Source organism: Symphalangus syndactylus, chromosome 5 (genome assembly GCF_028878055.3).
Source record: "Symphalangus syndactylus isolate Jambi chromosome 5, NHGRI_mSymSyn1-v2.1_pri, whole genome shotgun sequence".
NCBI classification, from domain to species: Eukaryota; Metazoa; Chordata; class Mammalia; order Primates; family Hylobatidae; genus Symphalangus; species Symphalangus syndactylus.
Window position 1 is genome coordinate 26,869,799 of NC_072427.2, and position 27,339 is coordinate 26,897,137.

The 27,339-nt window shown below is 54.8% G+C and overlaps 1 protein-coding gene across 1 annotated transcript; it reads left to right on the forward strand.

Annotated features, from left to right (window-relative positions):
- The first annotated feature begins 1,138 nt into the window (after nucleotides 1–1,138).
- Nucleotides 1,139–27,339, forward strand: CTSH (cathepsin H). Its single transcript, XM_055277540.2, has 12 exons — nucleotides 1,139–1,372; nucleotides 7,168–7,199; nucleotides 8,920–9,025; nucleotides 14,875–14,945; nucleotides 15,550–15,654; nucleotides 18,109–18,195; nucleotides 19,056–19,111; nucleotides 21,038–21,119; nucleotides 22,766–22,834; nucleotides 25,090–25,196; nucleotides 26,003–26,128; nucleotides 26,905–27,339. The coding sequence occupies exons 1-12, from the start codon at nucleotides 1,282–1,284 to the stop codon at nucleotides 26,978–26,980; spliced, it is 1,008 nt and encodes a 335-aa protein (XP_055133515.2). The 5' UTR covers nucleotides 1,139–1,281; the 3' UTR covers nucleotides 26,981–27,339.

Sequence of the window (27,339 nt, forward strand, 5' to 3'; positions counted from 1 at the left end):
TCGAGGTGGGGACTAGCAGGGATATGGGGGTGTGAGATGGAGGCAAACAGAGACATGGGGGTGTGAGGTGGCGACAGGCAGGGACATAGGGGTGTGGTGGGGATAGGCAGGGAGATGAGGGGTGTGAGGTGGGGACAGGCAGGGACATGGGGGGTGCGAGGTGGGGACAGGTAGGAAGATGGGAGGTACAAGGCAGGGACAGGCAGGGACATAAGGGTGTGAGGTGGGGAAATGCAGGGAGATGGGGGGATGCGAGGTGAGGACTGGCAGGGATATGGAGGTGTGAGATGGAGGCAAACAGAGACATGGGGGTGTGAGGTGGGGACAGGCAGGGACATAGGGGTGTGGTGGGGATAGGCAGGGAGATGGGGGGTGTGAAGTGGGGATAGGCAGGGAGATGGGGGGTATGAGGTGGGGACAGGCAGGGACATAAGGGTGTGAGGTGGAGACAGGCAGGGACATGGGGGGTGTGAGGTGGAGACAGGCAGGGACATGGGGGGTGTGAGGTGGGGACAGGCAGGGACATAAGGGTGTGAGGTGGAGACAGGCAGGGACATGGGGAGTCCGAGGTGGGGACAGGCAGGGAGATGGGGGGTGTGAGGTGGGGACAGGCAGGGAGATGGGGGGTGCAAGGTGGGGACAAGCAGGGACATAAGGGTGTGAGGTGGGGACAGGCAGGGACATAGGGGGTGGGAGGTGGGCACATTCAGGGAGATGGGGGTGCGAGGTGGGCACATTCAGGGAGATGGGGGTGCGAGGTGGGAACAGGCAGGGACATAGAGGGTGAGAGGTGGGGACAGGCAGGGAGATGGAGGGTGCAAGGTGGGGACAGGCAGGGACATAGGGGGTGCGAGGTGGGCACAGGCAGGGAGATGGGGGTGCGAGGTGGGGACACGCAGAGAGATGGGGGACGTAGGGATGGCGACACGCTGGGAGAGGGAGAGGCCAGGCTGAGACCTCCCCGCGCGGTGCCAGCCAGTCCAGGCAGATCGAGGACTCAGCCAGGCCTGATAGCCAGGCAAGCCCTTCCTCCCGGAGGAGATGAGGGAGCGACGCGGCCGGGCGATAGGCGAACTAGAGCTGGCGGGTTAGTCGGCGCCGCCCCTTCCCGCGAGCCCGGCCCGGGGGGAGCCCCGCCCACCCCGGCCGGCGCTCGCTCCGCCCCGCCCCGCGCTCGTGCCGCCGCCCCGCGCTCGTGCCGCACCCCCGCACTCCCAGTCGCCTCTCTGGGCCGCCGACTCCGCGGACCCTGAGCGCCAGAGCCCAGCCGCCACCGCCGCGATGTGGGCCACGCTGCCGCTGCTCTGCGCCGGGGCCTGGCTCCTGGCAGCCCCCGTCTGCGGTGCCGCCGAACTGTCCGTGAACTCCTTAGGTACGCAGAGGGGGCGCCGCCCGAGAGGGTGCTAGCAGGTCCTAGAGTGGACGCCGGGAGAACTTGGCCAGGGGCGCACTGGGCTCCGGAGGAACGGGGCAGAGCTTTCCCCGGTGAGAGGCCAGGGACTCTGCGTGCTGGCACGGGGAGGCATAAACTGCATTATAGGCGGGGGTCTCGGAGGGTGGGCGGCTTGTAGGACCAGAGGAGCAGATGGGCTGAGTGTCCAGGGTCCCACTTAGCCAGGTGGCTCTCCAGCCTAGAATACCAAAGGAGCCCGCAGCTCCTTCCGCCTTCCCCAACTGGAGACACAGAGTGTCACACAGAGGACACTGATCTGTCCCTGCCAGAGGTCAGCAAGGACTTCCCAGCCTTCTCTAGCAGCTTCCCCCGGGACTTGGCACACAGGGGATCCCCGTAGTGTCTTGGGAGTCCCATCTGTAGAGTAGGTTGGACGGGCTGTTTGGAAGAGTGAATCCCTGTGCAACGGCACCAGCGAAAGCACTCAGACCAGCAGCGCTTTTAACCGCACCCCAGGGCCCAGGGTGTCAGGTGGAGCCCCAGGACTCCTCTTGTTGGCCAGGTTGGCTGCGACTGGTCCAGCTTCGTGCTGCCCTTGCATCCTGTCTACTGCCCGGGCTCAGGCACCTCCCCTGGCTGAAGGCAAGGAGCCTGCTCTTCCCTACTGCCTCCCTCCTTTCCTACTGCCCCTGGTCCAAGCCTCAGCCCACAGGCTCTGAACTTAAAGACCACCTGCCCCCTTCACAGAGAAAAGTAGCCAAGAAACAACCCGAGGAGCCGTGAACCTATAGCGAGGGGGTGCCCTGAGCTCTAGAGGAACGGGACAGGGCTTTCCCCCAGCTAGAGGCTCAGGGGATGGGACAGAGATCACTGAGGCTGAATCTGGGCCAGAGGGTTGACTCATTCCTTCCCACCTATTTATTAAAAAGGCCCCCCAGCCTTGCAAACCTCAGTGGGCGCCCAGCTCCAGGTCAGTTCCCGCCTAAGGAAAACCTAGCTGCCCCAAGCGAGGGCTGCCTGGAGAAGGCTGGCGCTGAGAGGCTGTCTGAATTCCAGAGCAGGGCTTGGCAAACTTTTTCTGTAAAAGACCAGACGGTAAATAACTTAGGCTTTATGGTGGTCTCTGTAGCAACTACTAACTCTGCCATGGTAGTGTGATAGCAACCACAGATTGTATGTAAGTGAGTGAGTGTAACTGGGTTCTAATAAATGATTTTTATGGCCACTGAAATTTCAGTTTCAAATGATTTTGGGTGCTACGAAATATATTTCTTCTAACCATTTAAAAGTGTAAGAAACTGTTTGTAGCTCAGGAGCTGTACAAAAACAGGAGCCAGGGGCCGGGTGCGGTGGCTCACACCTGTAATCTCAGCACTTTGGGAGACCGAGGCAGTCGGATCACTTTAGGTCAGGAGTTCGAGACCAGCCTGGCCAAAATGGTGAAACCCTGTCTCTACTAAAAATACAAAAATTAGCTGGGTGTGGTAGCCAGACGCCTGTAATCTCAGGTACTCGGGAGGCTGGGGCAGGAGAATCACTTGAAACCGAGAGGTGGTGATCACTCCAGCCTGGGTGACAGAGTAAGACTCCATCTAAAACAAACAAACAAACAGGGGAATACTGTCGTTTCCTGAAACCTGCTCTAAATCCAGGCAAGGCATTATGGCACTTTTAAAAGTCTTGACTAGATTGGAATGGATCTATTTGAGGGTATGGCACGGTTCACCAGCAGATTATTCTGGCCTCAGAATAATCTCCCCAGAGGCAAACTGGTAGTCAATTGTCCTAAACTCAAACCCTGCCTCCAACTCTTGTCCTGAGTTGAGGTCTGTTTTCCTCTAAAGCCCTCAGCTGCAGCAGGGCCCTTAATCAAGATTTAGAATCCCCTGAAACCCTAAAGGGAGCCATGTTGGGGAAATGTGCATTTTCCCCAGGGAAAATGGCCATAGATTGGTCTCTGGAACAGGTTCGAGACCCAAAAACGGAGATCTAAATGCTGTGTAGTAGTGATCTTCACACTGGAGGTGTGGATCCTTGCGGAAACACAAAGATATTTCAAGTGATGCCGGCAGAGAGTGTCCTGGAAATCCATTTACACACCTTTTATTTCCAAATGTCCTCTTTGCTAAAACTGGGAGAGAGCCCCTGAAGGCAAGGGGGAACCTCTTTCCTCTCATTCAATCTGAACCTGAACCCATGGGTATAAAAACAATAGGGACGGCAAACAAAAAGACAAAACGGTAATAAATCGTCCATATCTGGCATTCTCAATTCCTCAAGGAAACTGAATTGGAGAGGACTTCATGGGGATATCAGCTGATGGGGTCCTAAAAATAACGTTGAGTGAGGCCAGGCATAGGGGCTCACGCCTGGGATCCCAGCACTTTGGGAGGCCAAGGTGGGTGGATCACCTGAGGTCAGAAGTTTCAGACCAGATTGGCTAACATGGTGAAACCCCATCTCTACTAAAAATATAAAAATTAGCCAGGCATGGTGGTAGGCACCTGTAATCCCAGCTACTTGGGAGGCTGAGATAGAATTGCTTGAACCAGGGAGGTGGAGGTTGCAGTGAGCCGATATCATGCCACTGCCCTCCAGCCTGGGCAACAGAGCCAGCCTCCGTCTAAAAAAAAAAAAAAAGAAAGAGAGAAAGAAGAAAGAAAGAAAAGAAAAGAAAGAAAAAGGAAAGAAAGAAAGAGAAAGAAAGAAAAGAAAGAAAGAAAGAGAAAGAAAGAAAAGAAAGAAAGAAAAGAAAGAAAGGAAAGAAAGAAAGAAAGTTGAGTGATAGAGCACCATGGGATTGGATGCATAGAAAGGAGTGCAAAGAATTAAGTGGCATTGCTCTTAAAAACTGCCTCCATTCCCAGCTGCTTGTTTGAGCAGGGTTTCCCAGCCCTTTGACCTATAAGAAACAAAAATAAGACCAGAATTAATGCTGAACCTTTTCTCAACCAAACAATATTCACTCATGAAAATATAAATCCATTGCGGGGGATGGGTAGTAGAGTCCTGTTTATCTCATTAAGAGATGCATTTCCGATACAATTTTACTTTTGATGTTTAACAATTACTTTTCATAATGTATAATATATTTGAAATGTTTTAATCAGTTGGGACACTAATAATAATTATGATTACTCAATCCAGAATAATTTTTTTTTTTTTTCGAGACAGAGTCTCGCTCTGTCACCCAGGCTGGAGTGCAGTGGCGCGATCTCCGCTGGCTGCAAGCGCCGCCTCCCGGGTTCACGCCATTCTCCTGCCTCAGCCTCCTGAGTAGCTGGGACTACAGGCGCCCGCCACCACGCCCGGCTAATTTTTTTTTTTTGTATTTTTAGTAGAGTCGAGGTTTCACCGTGTTAGCCAGGATGGTCTCAATCTTCTGACCTCATGATCTGCCCGTCTCAGCCTCTCAAAGTGCTGGGATTACAGGCATGAGCCACTGCGCCCGGCTCCAGAATAAATTTTTATAATATTCACAGATGTATGGGTCACAGGTAGTAAAAATAATTTTTTTTTTTTTTAGACAGAGTCTCGCTTTGTTGCCCAGGCTGGAGTGCAGTGGCACGATCTCGGCTACTGCAACCTCTGCCTCCCGGGTTCAAGCAATTCTTCTGCCTCCGCCTCCCAAGTAGCTGGGACTACAGGTGCATGCCACCATGCCTGGCTAATTTTTGTATTTTTAGTAGCGATAAGGTTTCACCATGTTGGCCAGGCTGGTCTCAAACTCCTGACCTCATGATCCACCTGCCTCAGCCTCCCAAAGTGCTGGGATTACTGGCACGAGCCACGGCACCCAGCCAAAATAAATAATTTAAATTTAAACTTTTTGTTGTTGTTGCAGAAAAGAATGTGAATGTGATCAAGTATAAAAATATATGTTCCCTTAGGATAAAATTCTGCCAGGTGGGGATGGAGATAGGTGTTCAAGGAGAAAAAGAAACTCTGTATAATATCTGACTTTTTTGTTTTGTTTTCTTTATTTGAGATGGAGTTTCGCTCTTGTCACCCAGGCTGGAGTGCAGTGGCACGATCTCGGCTCACAGCAGCCTCTGCCTCCCGGGTTCAAGCGATCCTCCTGCCTCAGCCTCCTGAGTAGCTGGGATTACAGGCGCCCGCCACCATGCCCAGCTAATTTTTGTATTTTTAGTAGAGATGGGGTTTCACCATGTTGGCCAAGTTGGTCATGAGCTCCTGACCTCAGGTGATCTGCCCACCTCGGCCTCCCAAAGTGCTGGGATTACAGGTGTGAGCCACCACACCCAGCCTAAATATCTGACTCTTATAGAAAAGTTTGTTCATGTATTGATGGTGGATATCAAATCATCACGGTATTTAGATTCCACTGGCTAGCTTTAAAAGAATGATATAACAATCTTATTTTTAGAGATTTTTTTTTTTTTTGAGACAAGGCCTCACTCCTGTCACCCAGGTGAGAATGCAGTGGCGCTATCACAGCTCATTGCAGCCTCAACCTCCCAGGCTCAAGTGATCCTCCCGTCTAATTTTTTTTATATTTTTGTAGAGACGAGGTCTCACTTTGTTGCCCAGACTGGTCCCAAACTCCTAGGCTCAAGGGATTTGCCTGTGTCAGCCTCCCAAAGTACTGAGATTATAGGCTTGGGCCACACTGCCAGGCTTTATTTTTAAATCTCAGTATTTATAAGTTGGAATATGTCTTTGGAGGTATTCAAATTTAAAATGAAATGTTTAGATAAGAACATACATGGGGAAATATGGCAGGAATCCAAAAACGAATAGCTGGCCTGCTTTTGTAAAATATTTTGTCTTGTTTGTTATGTTTTTGATAATATCTGTACATATTTGGGGGTACGTGTGAGGTTTCGTTTTTGTGAAGTCTTGCAGCAACGCAGTCCTACCCATTAATGTTCACACTCTCTGTGGCTGCCTCTGAGCCACAGGGGCAGAGTTGAGTAGTTGTGGCAGAGGGCATATAGACGCAAAGCCTGAAATAGTTACTACCTGTCCCCATAAGGAAAAACAGTGCTTGCCCTTGGAATAGATAGGTTTGTTTTTTGTTGTTGTTGTTTTTGTTTTTGAGATGGAGTCTCTCTCTGTCGCCCAGGCTGGAGTGCAGTGGCACGATCTCCGCTTACTGCAACCTCCACCTCCCAGGTTCAAGCAATTCTCCAGCCTCAGCCTCCTGAGTAGCTGAGTAGGTGGCACATACCACCATACCCAGCTAATTTTTATATTTTTGTGGAGACGGGTTTTTGCCACGTTGGCCAAGCTGGTCTTGAACTCCTGACCACAGGCAATCGGCCCGCCTCAGCCTCCCAAAATGCTGGGATTACAGGCATGAGCCACCGCGCCCAGCTGGAGTAGATAGCTTTTTAAATTAACTTCTTACCGAAATATAACGTCATACAGAAAGGGGCACAAATCATTGAGTATGCATTTCCACAAATTTTCACAATCTAAACACACTCAGTTAACCAGCGCCCAGATGAAGAAACAGGACATGAGCAGCACCCCAGAAGTGCTTTCTGCGCCCCCACCCAGTAGGCATAACCACCATCCTGACTTTCAGCACCATTGACTAATGGTGTATACTTTTTCACGTTAACTTGGGGTACAAAACCAGGAAGAGTCGGAGTTTCTTTTTGCATTCTGCATTATAGAACACCGTTTTTGGTGTTTTAAATTTAGCCCAGTTTTCGAAAATGCAAATCAGTTCTACAGTGCCCTACTTTGCTATAGACTCAACGTTACTGTGATGCACCCAGACCTAATCTTTTTTTTTCTTTTTACAGAGAAGTTTCACTTCAAGTCATGGATGTCTAAGGTCAGTGCCCAACTTCTTCTTTCTGAAGTTTTTCATTTCACAAAGTTTCCTGTTATCAAACCAAACTGTCCCAGATTTGAGACAATGAAAAAGGGAATTTCCAACTTTGCCTAGTGGGGCCTTTCCAGACGTTGAATTGGCCAAACACTGGGAAAGATGCAGTTAAGTAAATTCCTTCCAAATAGTGGTCCCAAGTGATTACCTTGGCTGACAGCCTTCCAAGCCCTGGGATTCATTTCTGTATTTTGTTTTCAAAGCACATTGTGGAGAATGTAAATTAGTACAACCATTGTAAAAAAAACAGTATGGAGGTTCTATCAAAAACTCAAAACAAAACTACCGTATGACCCAGCAAGCCTGCTACTGAGTATATATCCAAAAGAAAGGAAATTAGTATAGTGGAGAGATATCTGCACCCTCATGTTTATTGCAGAACTAGTCACAATAGCCAAGATATGGAATCAACCTAAGTGCCTATCAATGGGTAAAGCAAATGTGGTGTATATACACAATGGAATATTATTCAGCCATAAAAAAGAATGAAATTCTGTCATTTGCAGCAACATGGATAGAACTGGAGGTCATTATGTTTAGTGAAGTAAGCCAAGCATAGAAAGGCAAATATTGCATGTTCTCACTCATATGTGGGAGATAAAAAAGTGGATCTCATGAAGAAAGACAGTAGAATGGTGACTACCAGAGGCTAGGAAGGGCAGGGAAGCAGGGATGAAGATAAACTGATTCATAAGTCCAAAAAAAAATTTTTTTTTTTTGAGACAGAGTCTCACTCTGTCACCCAGGCTGAAGTGCAGTGGCACACTCTCGGCTCACTGCAACCTCCACCCTCTGGGTTCAAGCGATTCTTATGCCTCAGCCTCCTGAGTAGCTGGGATTACAAGTGCCTGCCACCATGCCCGGCTAATTTTTGTATTTTTAGTAGAGATGGGGGTTCGCCATGTTGGCCAGGTGGGTCTTGAACTCCTGACCTCAGGTGATCCACCCGCCTCAGCCTCCCAAATTGCTGGGATTACAGGTGTGAGCCACTGCGCCTGTCCCAAAAATAATTAGATAGAAGAAATGAGACCAAGTGTTCAACAAACAAGTAGATTTGACTGTAGTAAGCAATCATTTATTGTGTATTTCCAAATAGCTAGTAGAGAATAATTTGAATGTTCCCACCATAAAGAAACGTTTAAAGTAAAGGATATCCCAGTTACCTTGATTTGATTATTACACATTATATGAATGTATCGAAATATTACATGTACCAAAAAAAGTACATCAGTTATATATCAATAAAAAATTATACACATTTGTTTTTAGAAAACCAAGGCACACTGTGTACTGGTTGCACAGTCAGTTGGAGAACACCAGTGCATGTGCTTTTCAAAAATGGTGATTTTTGCTGTAAACTTGACCCAGCACCAGCAGTGGCGTCCAGGAGTGCCCCGCATGTGGCAGGTTTGTTCACCAGTGCCTCTTGGACCGCAAGCTGACTTTGACGCAGCTGCATGGTCTTCATTCTGGCCACAGGTCCCTGAAAACGGGGTTGTTTTGTAACTTCCCAAATTTCTCAGCAGTGCCCTGCCCATTAACACAGATTTGGCCTGAGAATCATAGCAGAAAGAAAACTTTCATCTTTCCTCTTATGAAAACAAAAAGGTCTCCCTCTAGGGAGCTGCAGCCTGTTTCCATGACTTGCTGGCGTGTTTTGTTTTAGCACCATAAGACATACAGCACGGAGGAGTACCACCACAGGCTGCAGACGTTTGCCAGCAACTGGAGGAAGATAAACGCCCACAACAATGGGAACCACACATTTAAAAGTACGTGGAACGGCTTCCTTCCTGGAAGGATGTCAGTTAGTGACCCAGCCCATGAAAGGGCCCGCTGGGGGCTGGTGGGTGGAGGGAGCAGAAGCCCAGGCTCTGAAGCTGTGTTTGGCTGACCTCAGATTGTGGCTCCGCTGTTACTCTCTGTGTAATGTGGGATCATAAATTTGGGACAAAGCCGGTACCCCTCTGGGTGGTTGTGAAGTTTACAAGAGACTCTGTAGAAGCCGCTGCCCCGTTCCTGCCATCTGAGGGTCCAGCCTGGAAGCCAAGGTCTGCCTTTGGATTGTTGGGGGTAGGGGTTGCTCATGGGCTCAGAGCAGCCCCTGGGAGCATCTGCCTTCACTCTGGTTTAATTTCACGAGAAACTCACACACACGCCCAGCGTATTTGCTGAGGACTCTGAGAAATATTGGTAGTTGACTAAATTGGTAATAAAGGCATCAAGCATGAGCTGGAAGGAAACTTGGGCTTGAACCTCATTTCTGCCCAGTCCTAGCCTGTGACCTTCAGGGATGCTAACATGGGCAGTAAAGAGGAAATTGAGGCCAGATGTGGTGGCCCACACCTATAATCCCTAAAGATGGGGTCAGGAGTTCGAGAACAGCCTGACCAACATGGCAAAACCCCATCTCTACTAAAAATTAGCCGGGCATGGTGGCAGGTGCCTGTAGTCCCAGCTACTAGGGAAGCTGAGGCAGGAGAATCGCTTGAACCCGGGAGGCAGAGGTTGCAGTGAGCCGAGATCGCGCCACTGCCTCCAGCCTGGGTGACAGAGTGAGACTCTGTCTCAAAAAAAAAAAAAAAAAACCTACCTACCTACCTACCTTCCTTCCTTCCTTCCTTCCTTCCTTCCTTCCTTCCTTCCTTCCTTCTTTCCTTCCCTCCCTCCCTCCCTCCCTCCCTCCTTCCTTCCTTCCTTCCTTCTTTCTTTCTTTTGTTCCCTCTGTGGCCCAGGCTGGAGTACACTCGGCTCGCCGCAGACTCCCTGCCTCCGGCTCCCGTGATGCTCCTGCCCTGGCCTGCGGGCTGCCTGAGATTGCCGGCGCGCCCCACCACCCCCCCCTCGTTTTTCTCCTTTGGCTGGACGCACGGTTTCACCATGTCGGCCAGCCTGGTCTCCAGCTCCTGACCTACAGTGGTCTGCCCGCCTCGGCCTCCCCAGGTGCTGGGACTGCAGACGGAGGCTCGCTCACTCGGTGCTCGGTGTTGCCCTGGCTGGAGTGCGGTGGCGTGGTCTTGGCTTGCTGCAGCCTCCGCCTCCCACTTGGCCTCCCAGGGTGCTGGGATTGCAGCCTCTGCCCAGCCACCCTGTCTCGGAAGTGAGGAGCGCCTCTGCCCGGCTGCCCCGTCTGGGAAGAAGTGAGGAGCGCCTCTGTCCGGCCGCCCCGTCTGGGAAGTGAGGAGCGCCTCTGCCCGGCCGCCCCGTCTGGGAAGTGAGGAGCGCCTCGGCCCGGCCGCCCCTTTTGGGATGTGAGGAGCACCTCTGCCCGGCCACCCCGTCTGGGAAGAAGTGAGGAGCACCTCTGCCCAGCCGCCCCATCTGAGAAGTGAGGAGCGCCTCTGCCCGGCCGCCCCGTCTGGGAAGTGAGGAGCGCCTCTGCCCGGCCGCCCCTTCTGGGAAGTGAGGAGCGCCTCTGCCCGGCCGCCCCGTCTGGGAAGTGAGGAGCGCCTCTGCCCGGCCGCCCCGTCTGGGAAGTGAGGAGCCCCTCTGCTCGGCCGCCCCCTCTGGGAAATGAGGAGCACCTCTGCGCAGCCGCCCCTTCTGGGAAGTGAGGAGCGCCTCTATGCGGCAGCCCCTTCTGGGATGTGAGGAGCGCCTCTGCCTGGCCGCCCCGTCTGGGAAGAAGTGAGGAGCGCCTCTGCGCGGCCGCCCCTTCTGGGATGTGAGGAGGGCCTCTGCCTGGCCGCCCCGTCTGGGAAGAAGTGAGGAGCGCCTCTGCCCGGCTGCCCTTTCTGGGATGTGAGGAGCGCCTCTGCCCGGCTGCCCCGTCTGGGAAGTGAGCGCCTCTGCCCGGCCGCCCCGTCTGGAAAGAAGTGAGGAGCACCTCTGCCCGGCCGCCCCGTCTGGGAAGTGAGGAGCGCCTCTGCCCGGCCGCCCCGTCTGGGAAGTGAGGAGCCCCTCTGCCCGGCCGCCCCGTCTGGGAAGTGAGGAGCGCCTCTGCCCGGCCGCCCCTTGTGGGATGTGAGGAGCACCTCTGCCCGGCCACCCCGTCTGGGAAGTGGGGAGCGCCTCTGCCCGGCTGCCCCATCTGGGAAGTGAGGAGCCCCTCTGCCCGGCCACCACCCCATCTAGGAAGTGAGGAGCGTCTCTGCCCGGCCGCCCCGTCTGGGAAGAAGTGAGGAGCGTCTCTGCCCGGCCGTCCCGTCTGGGAAGAAGTGAGAAGCGCCTCTGCCCGGCCGCCCCGTCTGGGAAGTGAGGAGCGCCTCTGCCCGGCCGCCCCGTCTGGGAAGTGAGGAGCCCCTCTGCCCGGCCGCCCCGTCTGGGAAGTGAGGAGCGCCTCTGCCCGGCCGCCCCTTGTGGGATGTGAGGAGCGCCTCTGCCCGGCCACCCCGTCTGGGAAGTGGGGAGCGCCTCTGCCCGGCTGCCCCATCTGGGAAGTGAGGAGCCCCTCTGCCCGGCCACCACCCCATCTAGGAAGTGAGGAGCGTCTCTGCCCGGCCGCCCCGTCTGGGAAGAAGTGAGGAGCGTCTCTGCCCGGCCGTCCCGTCTGGGAAGAAGTGAGAAGCGCCTCTGCCCGGCCGCCCCGTCTGGGAAGAAGTGAGGAGTGCCTCTGCCCGGCCGCCCCGTCTGGGAAGAAGTGAGGAGCGCCTCTGCCCGGCCACCCCGTCTGGAAAGAAGTGAGGAGCGCTTCTGCCCGGCCACCCCGTCTGGGAAGTGAGGAGCACCTCTGCCCGGCCGCCCCGTCCGGGAAGTGAGGAGCGCCTCTGCCCGGCCGCCCCGTCCGGGAAGTGAGGAGCGCCTCTGCCCGGCCGCCCCGTCCGGGAAGTGAGGAGCGCCTCTGCCCGGCCGCCCTGTCCGGGAAGTGAGGAGCGCCTCTGCCCGGCCGCCCCTTCTGGGATGTGAGGAGCGCCTCTGCCCGGCCGCCCCGTCTGGGAAGTGAGGAGCGCCTCTGCCCGGCCGCCCCGTCTGGGAAGTGAGGAGCGCCTCTGCCCGGCCGCCCCGTCTGGGAAGTGAGGAGCGCCTCTGCCCGGCCGTCCCGTCTGGGAAGTGAGGAGCGCCTCTGCCCGGCCGCCCCGTCTGGGAAGAAGTGAGGAGCGCCTCTGCCCGGCCGCCCCGTCTGGAAAGAAGTGAGGAGCGCTTCTGCCCGGCCACCCCGTCTGGGAAGTGAGGAGCACCTCTGCCCGGCCGCCCCGTCCGGGAAGTGAGGAGCGCCTCTGCCCGGCCGCCCCGTCCGGGAAGTGAGGAGCGCCTCTGCCCGGCCGCCCCGTCTGGGAAGTGAGGAGCGCCTCTGCCCGGCCGTCCCGTCTGGGAAGTGAGGAGCGCCTCTGCCCGGCCGCCCCGTCTGGGAAGAAGTGAGGAGCGCCTCTGCCCGGCCGCCCCGTCTGGAAAGAAGTGAGGAGCGCTTCTGCCCGGCCACCCCGTCTGGGAAGTGAGGAGCACCTCTGCCCGGCCGCCCCGTCCGGGAAGTGAGGAGCGCCTCTGCCCGGCCGCCCCGTCCGGGAAGTGAGGAGCGCCTCTGCCCGGCCGCCCCGTCTGGGAAGTGAGGAGCGCCTCTGCCCGGCCGTCCCGTCTGGGAAGTGAGGAGCGCCTCTGCCCGGCCGCCCCGTCTGGGAAGAAGTGAGGAGCGCCTCTGCCCGGCCGCCCCGTCTGGAAAGAAGTGAGGAGCGCTTCTGCCCGGCCACCCCGTCTGGGAAGTGAGGAGCACCTCTGCCCGGCCGCCCCGTCCGGGAAGTGAGGAGCGCCTCTGCCCGGCCGCCCCGTCCGGGAAGTGAGGAGCGCCTCTGCCCGGCCGCCCCGTCTGGGAAGTGAGGAGCGCCTCTGCCCGGCCGTCCCGTCTGGGAAGTGAGGAGCGCCTCTGCCCGGCCGCCCCGTCTGGGAAGAAGTGAGGAGCCCCTCTGCCCGGCCGCCACCCCATCTAGGAAGTGAGGAGCGTCTCTGCCCGGCCGCCCCGTCTGGGAAGAAGTGAGGAGCGCCTCTGCCCGGCCGCCCCGTCTGGGAAGAAGTGAGGAGCGCCTCTGCCCGGCCGCCCCGTCTGGGAAGAAGTGAGGAGCGCCTCTGCCCGGCTGCCCCGTCTGGGAAGAAGTGAGGAGCGCCTCTGCCCGGCCGCCCCTTCTGGGATGTGAGGAGCGCCTCTGCCCGGCCGCCCCGTCTGGGAAGTGAGGAGCGCCTCTGCCCGGCCGCCCCGTCTGGGAAGTGAGGAGCACCTCTGCCCGGCCGCCCCATCTGGGAAGTGAGGAGCGCCTCTGCGCAGCCGCCCCGTCTGGGAAGAAGTGAGGAGCGTCTCTGCCCGGCCGTCCCGTCTGGGAAGAAGTGAGAAGCGCCTCTGCCCGGCCGCCCCGTCTGGGAAGTGAGCGCCTCTGCCCGGCCGCCCCGTCTGGGAAGAAGTGAGGAGCGCCTCTGCCCGGCCGCCCCGTCTGGGAAGAAGTGAGGAGCGCCTCTGCCCGGCTGCCCCGTCTGGGAAGAAGTGAGGAGCGCCTCTGCCCGGCCGCCCCGTCTGGGAAGAAGTGAGGAGCGCCTCTGCCCGGCTGCCCCGTCTGGGAAGAAGTGAGGAGCGCCTCTGCCCGGCCGCCCCGTCTGGGAAGTGAGGAGCGCCTCTGCATGGCCGCCCCTTCTGGGATGTGAGGAGCGCCTCTGCCCAGCCGCCCTGTCTGGGAAGTGAGGAGCGCCTCTGCCCGGCTGCCCCGTCTGGGAGGTCTACCACAGAGGCCAGAAGCAATGTGGGGGCTGGACATGGTGGCTCACGCCTGTAGTCCCAGTACTCTGGAAGGCCAAGGCGGGTTGATCACTTGAGGCTAGGAGTTCGAGGCCAGCCTGGCCAACATGGCGAAACATATGAAAAACACAACTGACAAACCAACCAACCAACCAAGCGACAACAAAACAGGTCTACCCTGGAGTCATATTCTAATTTTTTCTATTTTCCTCCCTTTCTGATCCTTTATCCCACTTTCTTTTTCTTCCTCTTCCTTCTCCTTCTTTTTTGTCAAATAGAGGATTGAGTTATTATCATTGATCCATACAAAGTCCCTCTCTCATTTATTTTCTTTAATTCCCACCCCCCATTTCTATTCCCCGCCTTCCCATGTGCAACCTTCCTAATATGTTTGATATGCATCTTTTTGTTTGTATGTACTTTTAGAAAATGTTTATTGTTTTGTGTGCAAAAAAAATTAAAAATAAAAAATAAAAAGAAAAAAAAGAAGGAAAGGAAGAAAGGGAAAACCACAGTTCCAGCCTCAAAAAAAAAAAAAGAAAGAAAAAAAAAAAAAAAGCAGAAATGATCACGCATCCCTCCTGGGGCTGCGTAGAGACCAAATTAGGCAGCAGGTGGGAAGGCTCCTGGCACAAGTGGAGTGGTTCTTTACCTAGCCATCCGTCAGACTCACAAGGGGAGTATCTAAAAAAGTAAGTGCCCAGGCCCCATCCCAGACCAACTGCATTAGCATCTCTGGAGTGCGGCCTGGACATCTATCCCATTGTAAAAGCTCCCCAGGTATTTTGGCAGCACTGTAAGGGCTGATCTTAGTATACTGAATTATGTCAAATACAAAACCTTAAAGGAGATGGGTTGCAGTGGTTCTAAATAGGACACGGGGAAACAGGAGGTCTCATCACTTTTTCTTGTTTCTTAGTGATTCACTAACTGCTTCTGTTTTGGTTTTTTCCTTCTCTTTTGTAGTGGCACTGAACCAGTTTTCAGACATGAGCTTTGCTGAAATAAAACACAAGTATCTTTGGTCAGAGCCTCAGGTAGGTATAATTCATTGCAACCAAATCTGAATCCTTTTACTGAAAGCTTTGGAATAAATTTGGAGCCTGCTCTGCTTCTAGGCAGATTCTGTCCCATCCCCAGATGCAGCCGAGGGTATCCCCAGATTCTTTGTGGGAACCAGAGGAGTCAGCTCTCAGCAGTTCCTCAGTCCAGGCCCATGGCCTTAGCATTGTGGACCCTTAACTTAGGGCTACCAGATTAATATATAGATACTCAGTTAAAAATGGATTTCAGATAAACAACAAGTAATTCTTTAGCATAAGTATATTCTAAATATTGCACAGGATATTCTTACACAACAGAGTTATTTGTTGTTTACCTGAAATTCAAATTTAACTAGGTGAGCTGTATTTTTATTTGCTACATCTGTCTACCCTCTCCTAACGCTCTGGACTCTCAAGGGGACAAGTCATTTAGCATTTGGGGCCAGTAGACAGGAGAGGGAAGGTTCTGACAGCTGCAGCCTTTCTCATTCTCTCTTGATGATTCCATTTTTATACATTTCTTCTTGTTGTTGTCAGAAAAGTTTTTGTGTTTTGGTTTTGTTTATTTTCCTGAAAATATTGTGTTTGGTTGTTCCAGAATTGCTCAGCCACCAAAAGTAACTACCTTCGAGGTACTGGTCCCTACCCACCTTCCATGGACTGGCGGAAAAAAGGAAATTTTGTCTCACCTGTGAAAAATCAGGTATGCCTGGCAATCTCCATCCTCTCCCTGCAAAACAGCCACACTCCCAGACAATACATCAGGAAGAACAACTCGAAAGGTCCACAAAACCTCCACAAGCACATCCCTGCCTCTCTTTCCCCTCAGCATCTCTCCAGCCCTCTTCCTTTGAGGGTCCAGGGAGGTCAGCACTTCTCTAGGCTGCTCTGGAGGATGCAAAAGTTCCTCTTTATTGGGCTAAAGTTTACTCCTTTCCTTCCCCATGCCCCAGATTTTCCCATTGGTCCCAGGTCTCTCCTACAGAGCCATCCAAAACGTTACGTTCCCTGTGCCCATCTGGACACCAGAACCCCATGCATCTCCTCTTCCCGCCTCCATCTTCTCTGAGCCACCAGGGTCCAGCCCCTGCCCTGGCTGGCCGCCTCCCTCTGGTTAGTCCATGTGTCATGCATCAGCAAGCTTCTCATGGCAGGGGCTGGCCTCCATGGCCCTCGCTGTGGGGCACAGAGGGCTTGGCAAGGTGAGAGGCCCTGCCTTCCTCCATGGGGGAGTGGTCTGGGGGGGGGGGTCTCAGCACAGGCCCTGTCCCAGAGAGTCTCGACCCTGCCCGCGCTGTTCTCCCGGCCTGCTGCGGCCCCTCCCCTAGCAGGGAACCTGCCGTGGCCTTCTTCAGAAAGATGCCGACCTCTGGACTCTAGGAAATATGAGGTGCAGGTTTCCTTCCTGGAAACTCCTGGCTTTCCATCGAAATTCTCCATGAGAAATGTTTTTTCACTTTCCAAAAAGCCATGCAGCACAGCTTTAAATCCTCCCGGGCTTGCAGTGTTCCTGGCGCCTGCCAAGTGCTGGATGTTTAACTAGCACCAGGAGCCAAAGGAAACCTCCCCTTGCAGCAGGAGGTGGAGTAGAAGCCTGCCTTTGCCCCTGTGACCTTTTTAGACCCTCTGAGAACCACATGACAATTCAGAGCAACACATAACCTAAACCTGCTCACCACTTGGACAGTGGGAGAGAGGCCCCCTAAGAATTTTCCAGGTCCTCCTGTTAACTGATCCTGGGCCATCAGGCAGGACGCAGCCAGCTGGGCTAAGGGAGTGGAATGAGGTGCTTCCTGTCGCAGATGTGTGCCGTCTCTTACTGTGGCCACTGTGTGGGGATAGAGATGGACAGCAGCCACAGCATCCATCAGCTCAGCACCCTCCTTGAGAGTTTCTCACTTTATAGAGGGGGAGCCTGAGAGGGAGGGTGGTTTGCCTGAGGTCCAAGATAAGTAAGTGACAAAGGGGACTCAAAACCAGGCCCCTGCCCCAAGTCTAGCACCCAAAGGTCAGCCGAGCTCCGCCTTCTTCAGCAGTGAGCATAGTCTCCCCGAAGTGGCCACGCCTCCCTTGTTGACTGTCTCAGGGACCCTCTCACCAGGCCGTCCCTCCCTTCCCCAGCTGAGAGAGATATGTGAAGGGAAGAGATTGGGTGAGGCCAGTGTGAACCTGGGGTGATGACCTGGGAGGCAGGAAGGGGACTTAGAGACATTCCAGCTTCTACTTCAGAAGTAGAAGCTGGAAGACTGAGCCAGCAAGGTAAGGAGACAGAGATGAACCTGAGAGAAATCCTTACAGCAGCCACCAGCACTGTGCCCACGGGGGTGACTGCCTGACCAGCAGGATCTGACCTAACCCTGCTAGCACCCTGTAAGCAGGAACCCTCGCCATTCCCACTTTACAAGCAATGAAGCCAAGGCTTCGAGAGGGGGAGTGACTTGCCCGGGTCACCCACCTGGTGTGTGGCAGAGCTGGGATGTGAACCAGGCAGGCAGGCTGCAGCCCCCAACACCTAACCGTCATGTTACTCTGGAGGTGTTGTGAATAAGGGGCTAGGCAGCGGCAATGAACTGTCAGAAGGTGGGGAGATGGGTGGATGGGGCGGGTCCCCCAGAGTCTGGGGTGTCAGGGGTGTCTGGGTGGGGTTGTCTGGCAGTTAGTTGGATGTCTGAGTCTGAGTGGAGGTCAGCACTGGGCTAGGGTTTGGGGAGCTGTTTAACAGGACTGTGGGCAGAATGAGACTGGTGGGGGAAAGGTGAGAGAAGGTTCTAAAAACGGAACTTTGGGGCATCCTTCTGCGGGGAACCAGTGGGGAAAAGAGGAGCCAGCTGAAGATCGAGAAGGAAGAGAGTTAGAAGACTATAGAATGGGGTAGGGGACTCCAGGCCCTGGCAGGATGGTGGGGATTGGCCACCAAGAGGTGGGGATTGGGAGTCCACAGGCGCTGGTCAGAGGCCACCTGCTGCTCCTGCTCCTTTGCAAGCCTCTCAGGACTTGTGAGACTCAGAATGAATGAATCTGGAACAGGGCTTTGTAAACTGTCAAGGCACCTGGGGACTCGGGGGCTCTGGCAGGGTCAGCAGAGGAAGGCAGAAGGCAGGGCTGTCTCACGGCGTCCCTGTCACTGATGTCCTCTGCCCTCCCCTGGCCTTTCCAGGGTGCCTGCGGCAGTTGCTGGACTTTCTCCACCACAGGGGCCCTGGAGTCTGCAATCGCCATCGCAACTGGGAAGATGCTGTCCTTGGTAAGAAATCAGCCGCAGGCCACCCCCTGCAGAGGACACCCCATCCTGATGCAGGCCAGGCCTGGGCCTTTGGTTTCCCTGGAGCATTTGCTAAGGGCGCTGTTTCAGGTGGACCCAGATGCCCCAGCCTTGTGGACATCTGGCATGAGAATCTCAATTGATGCTTTTCCCGGGAAGGATCTGAGTTTATTAAGGAATCGGCCCAAGGGCTCATTCCTAGATGAGTGATTGTCCTTAGCTTGACAGCCTGGAGCCTTCCCCACAGAGGGGTTCAGAAGGGGGGAGCCTTCCTGGTGGGTAGGCAACTAGGAGCTACACCCTTCCCAGCAGCCTCAGTTGTCTTCATGAGGGAAGAGCCAGGACCTATGCATCCATCCCCTCACCCACAAGAGAGGGATGATGCCCCTGAAGGAACTGTCCTACCCCTGCCTCTGTGTAGAAAGGAGGGACAGTGCACAGCCGGCCTGGTGACACCATGAGGACCCTGGGTTGTGGACAGGTGGGGGTAGGGTCTCTGGCTGGGCCTGTTTCCCCCATCCTATACACTGCTGTGGGACCCCACGCTCTGCATCGTATGGGCACACCTACGGGGCAGGGGTTTGAACCCAACAGCCCTTGCCCCCTCTCACCTTCCCTGGCTGCCCCTGCTTACTGAGCCCCTCCCGACATGTGCCAGCTGCTGGGCTGGCACTGCAAGACATACAGCAACTGTCCCTGCCCTTGGGGAGTTTATAATTTGGTCACTTTGACACAGCACTGATGGGGCCTCAGATGTGGCTCAGCCAGGGAGGCTCAGCGCCTCCGCCAAAGCCTTGATGGCTTCTCAGCTCACAGGTCACTGGGTTGTGTCCTTCTTCCAGGCCGAACAGCAGCTGGTGGACTGCGCCCAGGACTTCAATAATCACGGCTGCCAAGGGTATGTCTCTGACCAGAAGGGGCCCAAAACCTTCTCATTTCCCACTGACCACTTCGACAGGATCCAGTGTGTGCTGGCTCTGCCACAGATACAACCCACCACTGCCCTGGGTGATGGCAAAATGGTCTCTGTTGTACAGGGGTGGTCACCTCACGTGGCCAGGTCTCATGGCCAGGACAGGGCAGAGCTGGAATCTGAGTCCAGGCCTCTGTCCTCTCTCCACTCTATCACCTGGCTCTCCACAGTGCAGTTGGCCTCACCCGCCACCAAGGCCTCTGGGAGTGTGGCCAAAAGAATTTAATAGAGTGAGCAACACACCATTATACATCCTCCTCCAAACCCGAGATCCACACACAGATACAGGGTTGGCCTTTAGATGAACTCACTGAAGTCCCAGCCTCCCAAGCTCATTGCGCCCTGTGAGGGTGAGGTGGCTGTGCGTAAGGGCTGTACCTTGCCTGGACCTGCTTTCCCGGCCCACTGTAAAGCAGGTTGCCAGGAATTTGCCGACATTTCTACAGTGACTCTAGCCCTCCCTTCATGCAGTGCTGAGACATTTCTGTGGTCTTTGCTCACCTGGCACATGGTGTGCATAAAGCCAGGCTCTTGGGGTGCCCTGTCTCGGCTCCCCTCCACCTCCCTGGGGCACGTCCCTCTTCCAGACCCTAGCCCCTCTGAGCTGGCTCTTCCTCCTGCAGGGAGCCGTGCTGCAGCCAAGTCCTAGGGACCCAGGGGTGATGTTATAGCCTGCTGTCAGATCCACCATCATGCTCAGTGTCCTCTCACTTTTGGTCTGTTTCCACTCCACAGCTTAGAAACCCGGCCCATAACAAGAGTCTGACATTAGGGCACTCTGGGGTCCCACTGTTTTTATTTTTATTTTTTTATTGTTATTTTTATTTATTTATTTGAGATGGAGTCTCGCTCTGTTGCCCAGGCTGGAGTGCAGTGGTGCAATCTCGGCTCACTGCAAGCTCCACCTCCCGGGTTCATGCCATTCTCCTGCCTCAGCCTCCCAGGGAGCTGGGATTACAGGCGTGCGCCACCACGCCTGGCTGCTTTTTGTATTTTTAGTAGAGACAGTTTCACCATGTTGGCCAGGCTAGTCTCGAACCCCTGACCTCAGGTGACCCCCCTGCCTTGGCCTCCCAAAGTGCTGGGATTACAGGTGTGAGCCACCACATCCAGCCTGTTTTTCAAAGGAGTCTGTTTGCTTTGGTTCACGACAGTACTTCCTTTTCTCATTCATACAGCAAATATAACAGACCACCCGCTATGTGTAGGCCCTGGGGATACAGTGATCAGCAGAACTGGAGAAGTGGGCATTCTGGCAGGCTGAGAGAGACCACGGTCAAGGCAGTGTGGAATGCTATGGAGAGAAACAGAGAAGGGACAGGGATTGCTGGGCAGCTGCTGAGTTTTTGTTTATTCTGGGAGGCCATGTGATGTAGAAAAAGACCCACTTTTGGAACCACTTCCCAGCTTTAGCTGTGTGGCCCTGGCCAGGTTATCCAGCCTCTTTGCCTCAGCAAATGACGGCATCCACCAAACAGGGTCTACACGAGGGGTCAGGGAGTCATGCCTGGGAAGCACCTGCCCAAGGGCTCGGCTGTGGCGATGACAGTGCTCTGGGCTGATGCTGTTGACCATGGTATGGGGCTGTGCACTCCTGACAGAGCGGCTGGCCTTGAGGGGTCTCTATCCCACTGAGGCACGTTTGGGCTGGTCCTTGGACTCCGGTGGCCTCACCTGAGTTTGCTGAGTCTTATCCCAAGGCCAGGCCTCTCAGAGACCCCCTCTGCCACTGGGACATGCCCAACTAAGTCCCCAGCCTGCCAAGCCAGATATCTCGCCACGCCAGTCCCCAAGGGCCCCGCCTCTATCAGGACGGCCCCAGGTGGGTTCACCTGTGTGTACTTCTTGCAGGGGTCTCCCCAGCCAGGCTTTCGAGTACATCCTGTACAACAAGGGGATCATGGGTGAAGACACCTACCCCTACCAGGGCAAGGTAACTCCAACAGCCTCCACTCTGTCTTCTTGGCGTACAGCACGCCTAGCTTCACTCCCTCCCCAGCCTTGGAAGACATCCCTTCTCCCCCCACCTCCCTCCAGCCGGAATTCTCACAATTGTCTATTCTCTCCAAATTCTTCCTTCCCCCCCTCCACCCACCTAAGCCCACTGCTCTCACCAGTCCAGGGGCCTCTTATTCTCACCCCATACCCACTCTGCGGCACCATCTCTCTCCTTCCTGAGCCAGCCTTCTCAGGACCCCTTCTTCCCCCCACCTGCCCCATCTTCCTGGCTCCTCTCCCTCCTGCCACGAGCGCCATCCTCTCGCCTCTCGCCTCTGTCCATGCAGTTGGCCTCTTGTGCCAAGGACTCTTTGGGGGCCCACCCCCACCCCTACCCTATCAAGGCTGCCAGGCCTCCCACCATCACCTCCGCCCAGCCTGGCCACAGCCAAGCACCTTGTCTTTCCCTGAGACTTGTTGCTCCTCCTTTATTTCCCCTCATGGTGATGAGCAGCACTGGCCTCCCTCAGAATTTCCTGGGTGTCCATAGTCCTGTCGGGCCGGTCCCCCACCCTGCCGCCAGCCTGCTGACCACCATAGACCTCACACGACTCCCTTGGCCCATCTGTGTCGCTGACCACTCAGACCGGGGCCTCCATCCAGACCCCTGGGGGTGGCCTCCCCCAGGCCTCTCAGACCCAGCTCAGACCCCACGCCTGCCTCAATCAGAACACCACAGATGCTCCATGCAGCCTTCGGGAGAAAGCCCACACTCCAACTCAGTCTCCCTGTCTCTTTTACTCTCCTTTATTTTATTTTATTTATTTTATTTTATATTTTATTTTATTTATTTTTTTGAGACGGAGTCTTGCTCTGTTGCCCAGGCTGAAGTGCAGTGGTGCAATCTCGGCTCACTGCAACCTCCACCTCCCAAGTTCAGGCAGTTATCTGCCTCAGCCTCCCGAGTAGTTGGGATTACAGGCACCTGCCACCACGCCCAGCTAATTTTTTATATTTTTAGTAGATACAGGGTTTCACCATCTTGGCCAGACTGGTATTGAACTCCTGGCCTCGTGATCTACCCACCTCGGCCTCCCAAAGTGCTGTGATTACAGGCGTGAGCCACCGTGCCTGGCCAACTCTCCCTTCTTAACCTCACGCCCAGGCCCAGCCGCATGCTGGTTCCTAAATGCCAGGTCCTACCCTCCCTCCAGTCCTGTCCCTTGTCCTGCTGCCTTCTCTCCTGCCTTGAAAGGGCTGTGCTTCCCACCTTATGACCTTACCCCTGCACCTGCCTCTTGCCAGCATTGTTTCCTGGGCTGAGACTGTCCCCACTCCCCTGCCACACAGGCTCTGACTCAGCCTCCACTTCTCAGCGAGTTTCCTCAGGCTGGGTGAGGCCCCTCCTCAGGCTCCCACCACACACCGTGTGCGCCCACCTCTGCCAAAGCCAGCACAGGACCATCTGCTACCAGACCCTAAGCTCCTTGAGGACAAGGATGCTGTAATTCCCCCTGAAATTATCCCATCCCCCAGGCCCTGGCACATCTTGTTTTGTTTAGTAAATGTTATTGAACTGTGTGGGGAGGCTGAGACTTCAGGTTCCTAACCTGTATTTCATGCCCTTTGCATCCTCAATAGGATGGTTATTGCAAGTTCCGACCTGGAAAGGCCATCGGCTTTGTCAAGGATGTAGCCAACATCACAATCGTGAGTGCCAATCCCCCTCTGGGGTGGGGAATGTGTCCTGATGAGGAGGCCTCTCTCACGCTGTCGGATAGCCAACAGGCCCAGCAAGGCAGCCCTTCTGGCAGCACATCCCTTTGATGAGTTCATATTATCACTGGGTCTCAGTCGCTGTGATGGTGGCGAGGCAGGAGATGGGAGGAAGAGCGTAAACTGGCAGGCAGGCGCTCTGGTTCTGAACTCCAGATCCACACATGCCTTCATTCTTGTCGTTCTATTTTCTTGCCTGTAAAATGCAAGCAATTGTCCACATCCTGCAGAAGAGGGCATGAGCACATGCTTGACACAGCGTGTGTGAGACTGAGGAGGGTGAGTGTGTCACTCAGGATGAGCCAGGTTCTGTTGCAATAACAACCGTGCCCGATCTGCATGGCTGACAATAGTCAAAGGGTGTGTGGCACTCCAGCGCCCATGCACAGCTTAGGGAGGGTGGTGTGTGCTCGGTGTCATTGGCCTCACGCCAGGACTAGAGGGAAAGAGGGTGGTAAATGATGCCCTAGCTCTAAAGCCAAAACAAGTCGCCCAGTCACAGTTGACCTCAAGTGAATAGGGAAGTGTGGTCTTACCCTGATTCTCCCAGAGAGAACTGGAACGTGAATGAACGCCCTCATGACTCCAGTGTGCATGCGTGCAAGGGTGTGTGAGGAGTGGAGGAATATCACTCAGGTTGTGTGTGTGCCCACGAATATATGTACAGTTCACAAACGTGATGTCTTGTAATGACAGCGGCTGCCATTTAGTTGAAGCATGTGCCAAGCTCTCAGCAGTAACATCCTTAACTTGATGGAGTACTTCTAGGTGCTGTACCAACCCTCAACACGCACTATCCCCTCTAGACCCGAACTGGCCCTAGGAGACGAGTATCCTTATTACCTCATTTGACAGATGAGGAAACAGGGGCTCTAAGTGGTTAAGTAACATGCCCAAGGCCACAGAGCTAGGAAATGGATGCTGGATTTGAACTAAGAATATGTCATTCCAGAACCAGGGCTCATTGCCTTGACAACATACAGCCCAAATCCTGTACTCAGGATGTCACCCTCTTCAGAATGTTGCTGCTGTCACTCAAGCTGACTGCTCTGAGCCATGATATCCCACGGACAGGTGAATTGGGGCCTCAAAGGTATCCCTCTGCATGGTCCCCAGGAGAGCCTCATTGGTGACACCTGTAGGGCCCTGACAACCAGGCCAGAACTAGCATTCAGCCCTCTTGGGCAGGCCCATGGGGTGGAAATGGCGCCACCTGGAGAAGTCATCACCCCTGTGCTGGGCCGGCCTTTGTGCCCTCTGTGTCTCAGATATGCCCCGAACTGTTGGGCTCACAAGGCCTTGTCCACATACCAGGAAGGAGGGCACTCCCTTGCCAGGCAGCTGTTTGCTTTTCACAGCTGGGTCTCTGTCCACCCCTCTAGGGAGGCAGGACTGAGGGAGGCTGGGCGCCCCATCCCTCCTGCACTTGCTTTCCTTCAGCAGGGCCCTGGCCTCAGCATAGGTAACTTCCACCCTCATTTCAGCTCCCAGAGGTCTCTTGGTTAGCGCACTTGAACCCAGCCACCCCCAACCCAGAAGCTCCAAAAAGTGCCGATGCCTGGGACCCACCCTGCAGATACTGTTGGTCTGGGGCACAGCCTGGACTTGGGGTTTTTTTAAGGTTCCGCATGGGGTTCTACCTGCTGCTGTCACCTGGTCTCTGCAGCTGTTCCAAAGCTGCAGCCTCCAGGAAGCCACCCTGACTTTCCCCCACCTACCTTCCCCCTTGGAGGGGACAGGTTCTACTCAGAAGGCACGCAGCCCTCAGATGGGTCTTCTCTTGTTTCCACCGCCATCTGGGACCTACTCATCCATGGTTTATAACCCCTGTGTTCTAGCAGCAAAGCTTTGTAGACTCTGGGTTTATGGGTGTAGGGGTGAGAGCTGCTGGCCCAGGAGAGGACCTCAGGGAATGGGTGTGAATGACTGAATGAGTAGGTCCATGCTGTACCCCATGGTCCCTATCCCAGAGGGTGCAGGGTTTCCTAGGAGCAGAGTTGGGGAGAGGAACGAGAGATGGCCAGACAGACCCAGCCAGAGACGGGAAGGGAGAGAGGCCACAGTGGAGCTGGTTCTGGCCATCCATGCTGCTCTGGGCCTCTCGCCCCTACCTTGAGCAAAAGGCTGTACTGTGAAAGGAGTGGGGAGGTGACAGGCCGTGTGTGTCTGTCTCGGTCCTGTTTCCACAGTATGACGAGGAAGCGATGGTGGAGGCTGTGGCTCTCTACAACCCTGTGAGCTTTGCCTTTGAGGTGACTCAGGACTTCATGATGTATAGAAGGGGCATCTACTCCAGGTGAGTCAGGGTCCCAGGAGCCAGGAGGGACAGTGGGGAGGGGCTTGGTGGGCCTCCTCACACCCCACTCGTAGGACTTGGGCTCGCGGCCCAGACTCCTGTGTGTCGACCCTTCATGACACCTGCCAGGTGCTGGGTGTTTTGCACATCCCTCAGTTAATCCTCACATAGCCCCAAGGGCCAGGAGCCATGGCCTCTTCTCACAGCAAAGGTGAGAAGGTCAGAAGGAATACAACAGACACAGGCCACCTGGCTAGTGAGAGCTAGGGCCAAAATTTGAGAGCTTTGTGCTCCTTAACAGAAGAGCTGCCTCCAGTTTAAAAAACTCATGTTCAGGCCAGGCGTGGTGGCTCATGCCTGTACTCCCAGCACTTTGGGAGGCCGAGGTGGGTGGATCACCTGAGGTCAGGAGCTCGAGACCAACCTAGCCAACATGATGAAACCTCGTCTCTACCCAAAATACAAAAATTAACTGGGTGTGGTGGCGCACACCTGTAATCCCAGCTACTCGGGAGTCAGAGGCAGGAGAATCGTTTGAACCCTGGAGGTGGAGGTTGCAGTGAGCAGAGATCGCACCATTGCACTCCAGCCTGGGCAACAGAGTGAGACTCCGTCTCAAAAGAAAAAAAGAACTGAAAGGAGTTCTCTCACGGTGACTACACGTGATTAATTCACCACCTTACATGCCTCCCTGGTCCGCTGTGGGGAACATTGCTCTAAAGTGCTCAAAGAGGCGTTGTTGGATGGGACTGTCATTGCTTTTATCCTTTCCATGTGATCACCACTTTTTAAATTTTGTTTTCCAGTACTTCCTGCCATAAAACTCCAGACAAAGTAAACCATGCAGTACTGGCTGTTGGGTATGGAGAAAAAAATGGGATCCCTTACTGGATCGTGAAAAACTCTTGGGGTCCCCAGTGGGGAATGAACGGGTAAGCAGCTCCCAGGTCCCATTGCTGGGAGGGGGATGTTGCTCAGGCCTGGAGGCCCTGGGGGCATCACTTCCACCTCAGAGTTATGGCTTCCACAGACGAGCTGGGCAGCCAAGCTCTAGCCCAGGCCAGGGGGAAAGGGAGCATGAGAATGTAGCCTCTACATCTCCAAGCCCTCACAGGGCCCCAGGTCTTCAGGACGCTGCAGGGAGAGCAAGAGGCCAGCTGGCTCAGAAGGACGGCTAGGAAAACAGCTCAGAACTCGGAACTCTGCTGGCACGAAATCAGTGTCTGGGAGGGTCCATCTTTGAGAAATCAAGGCAACAAATGTACCCCAATCACTGACAGCCCCTCCTTCCAGGAGAAAAGGCTGGCATGGAGCGGCCTGGGTGTATATGCTGCTGTGCCTTTGCCCTGTCCTCCTCCCAGACTCCATGTCCTTGTCTGAAAAGGAGAGCTTTCGTGTTCCCTCGGGGTCCTGGTGATAAAATAGCTGTGTGAGGGCCTGGCCAGGGCTAACAGGGGGCCCTTGGTAAATTTTCGGGAGAAGTGGGATATGGATCGTTCATTTGGCAGCTAAGGAGAGGGAAGAATGAATTCTTCACAAAGTCAGGTCCGTGATTTACCGGTCATCAAATAAGCTGAATGCTACAGTTTTATGAATAAATTTAGAGGGTCTCACCCCTGAAATCAGCTCTTGGTGAGCAGCAAAACATTCTAGAAAGGCCTGTGGTGGGGAGACCGCCGGCCGGGCCTCAGCTCCTCTCTCTGCCCAGGTACTTCCTCATCGAGCGCGGAAAGAACATGTGTGGCCTGGCCGCCTGCGCCTCCTACCCCATCCCTCTGGTGTGAGCCGTGGCAGCCGCAGCACGGACTGGCGGAGAAGGAGAGGAACGGGCAGCCTGGGCCTGGGTGGAAATCCTGCCCTGGAGGAAGTTGTGGGGAGATCCACTGGGACCCCCAACATTCTGCCCTCACCTCTGTGCCCAGCCTGGTAACCTACAGACAAGGAGGAGTTCCACCATGAGCTCACCCGTGTCTATGACGCAAAGATCACCAGCCATGTGCCTTAGTGTCCTTCTTAACAGACTCAAACCACATGGACCACGAATATTCTTTCTGTCCAGAAGGGCTACTTTCCACATATAGAGCTCCAGGGACTCTCTTTTCTGTATTCGTTGTTCAATAAACATTGAGTGAGCACCTCCCCA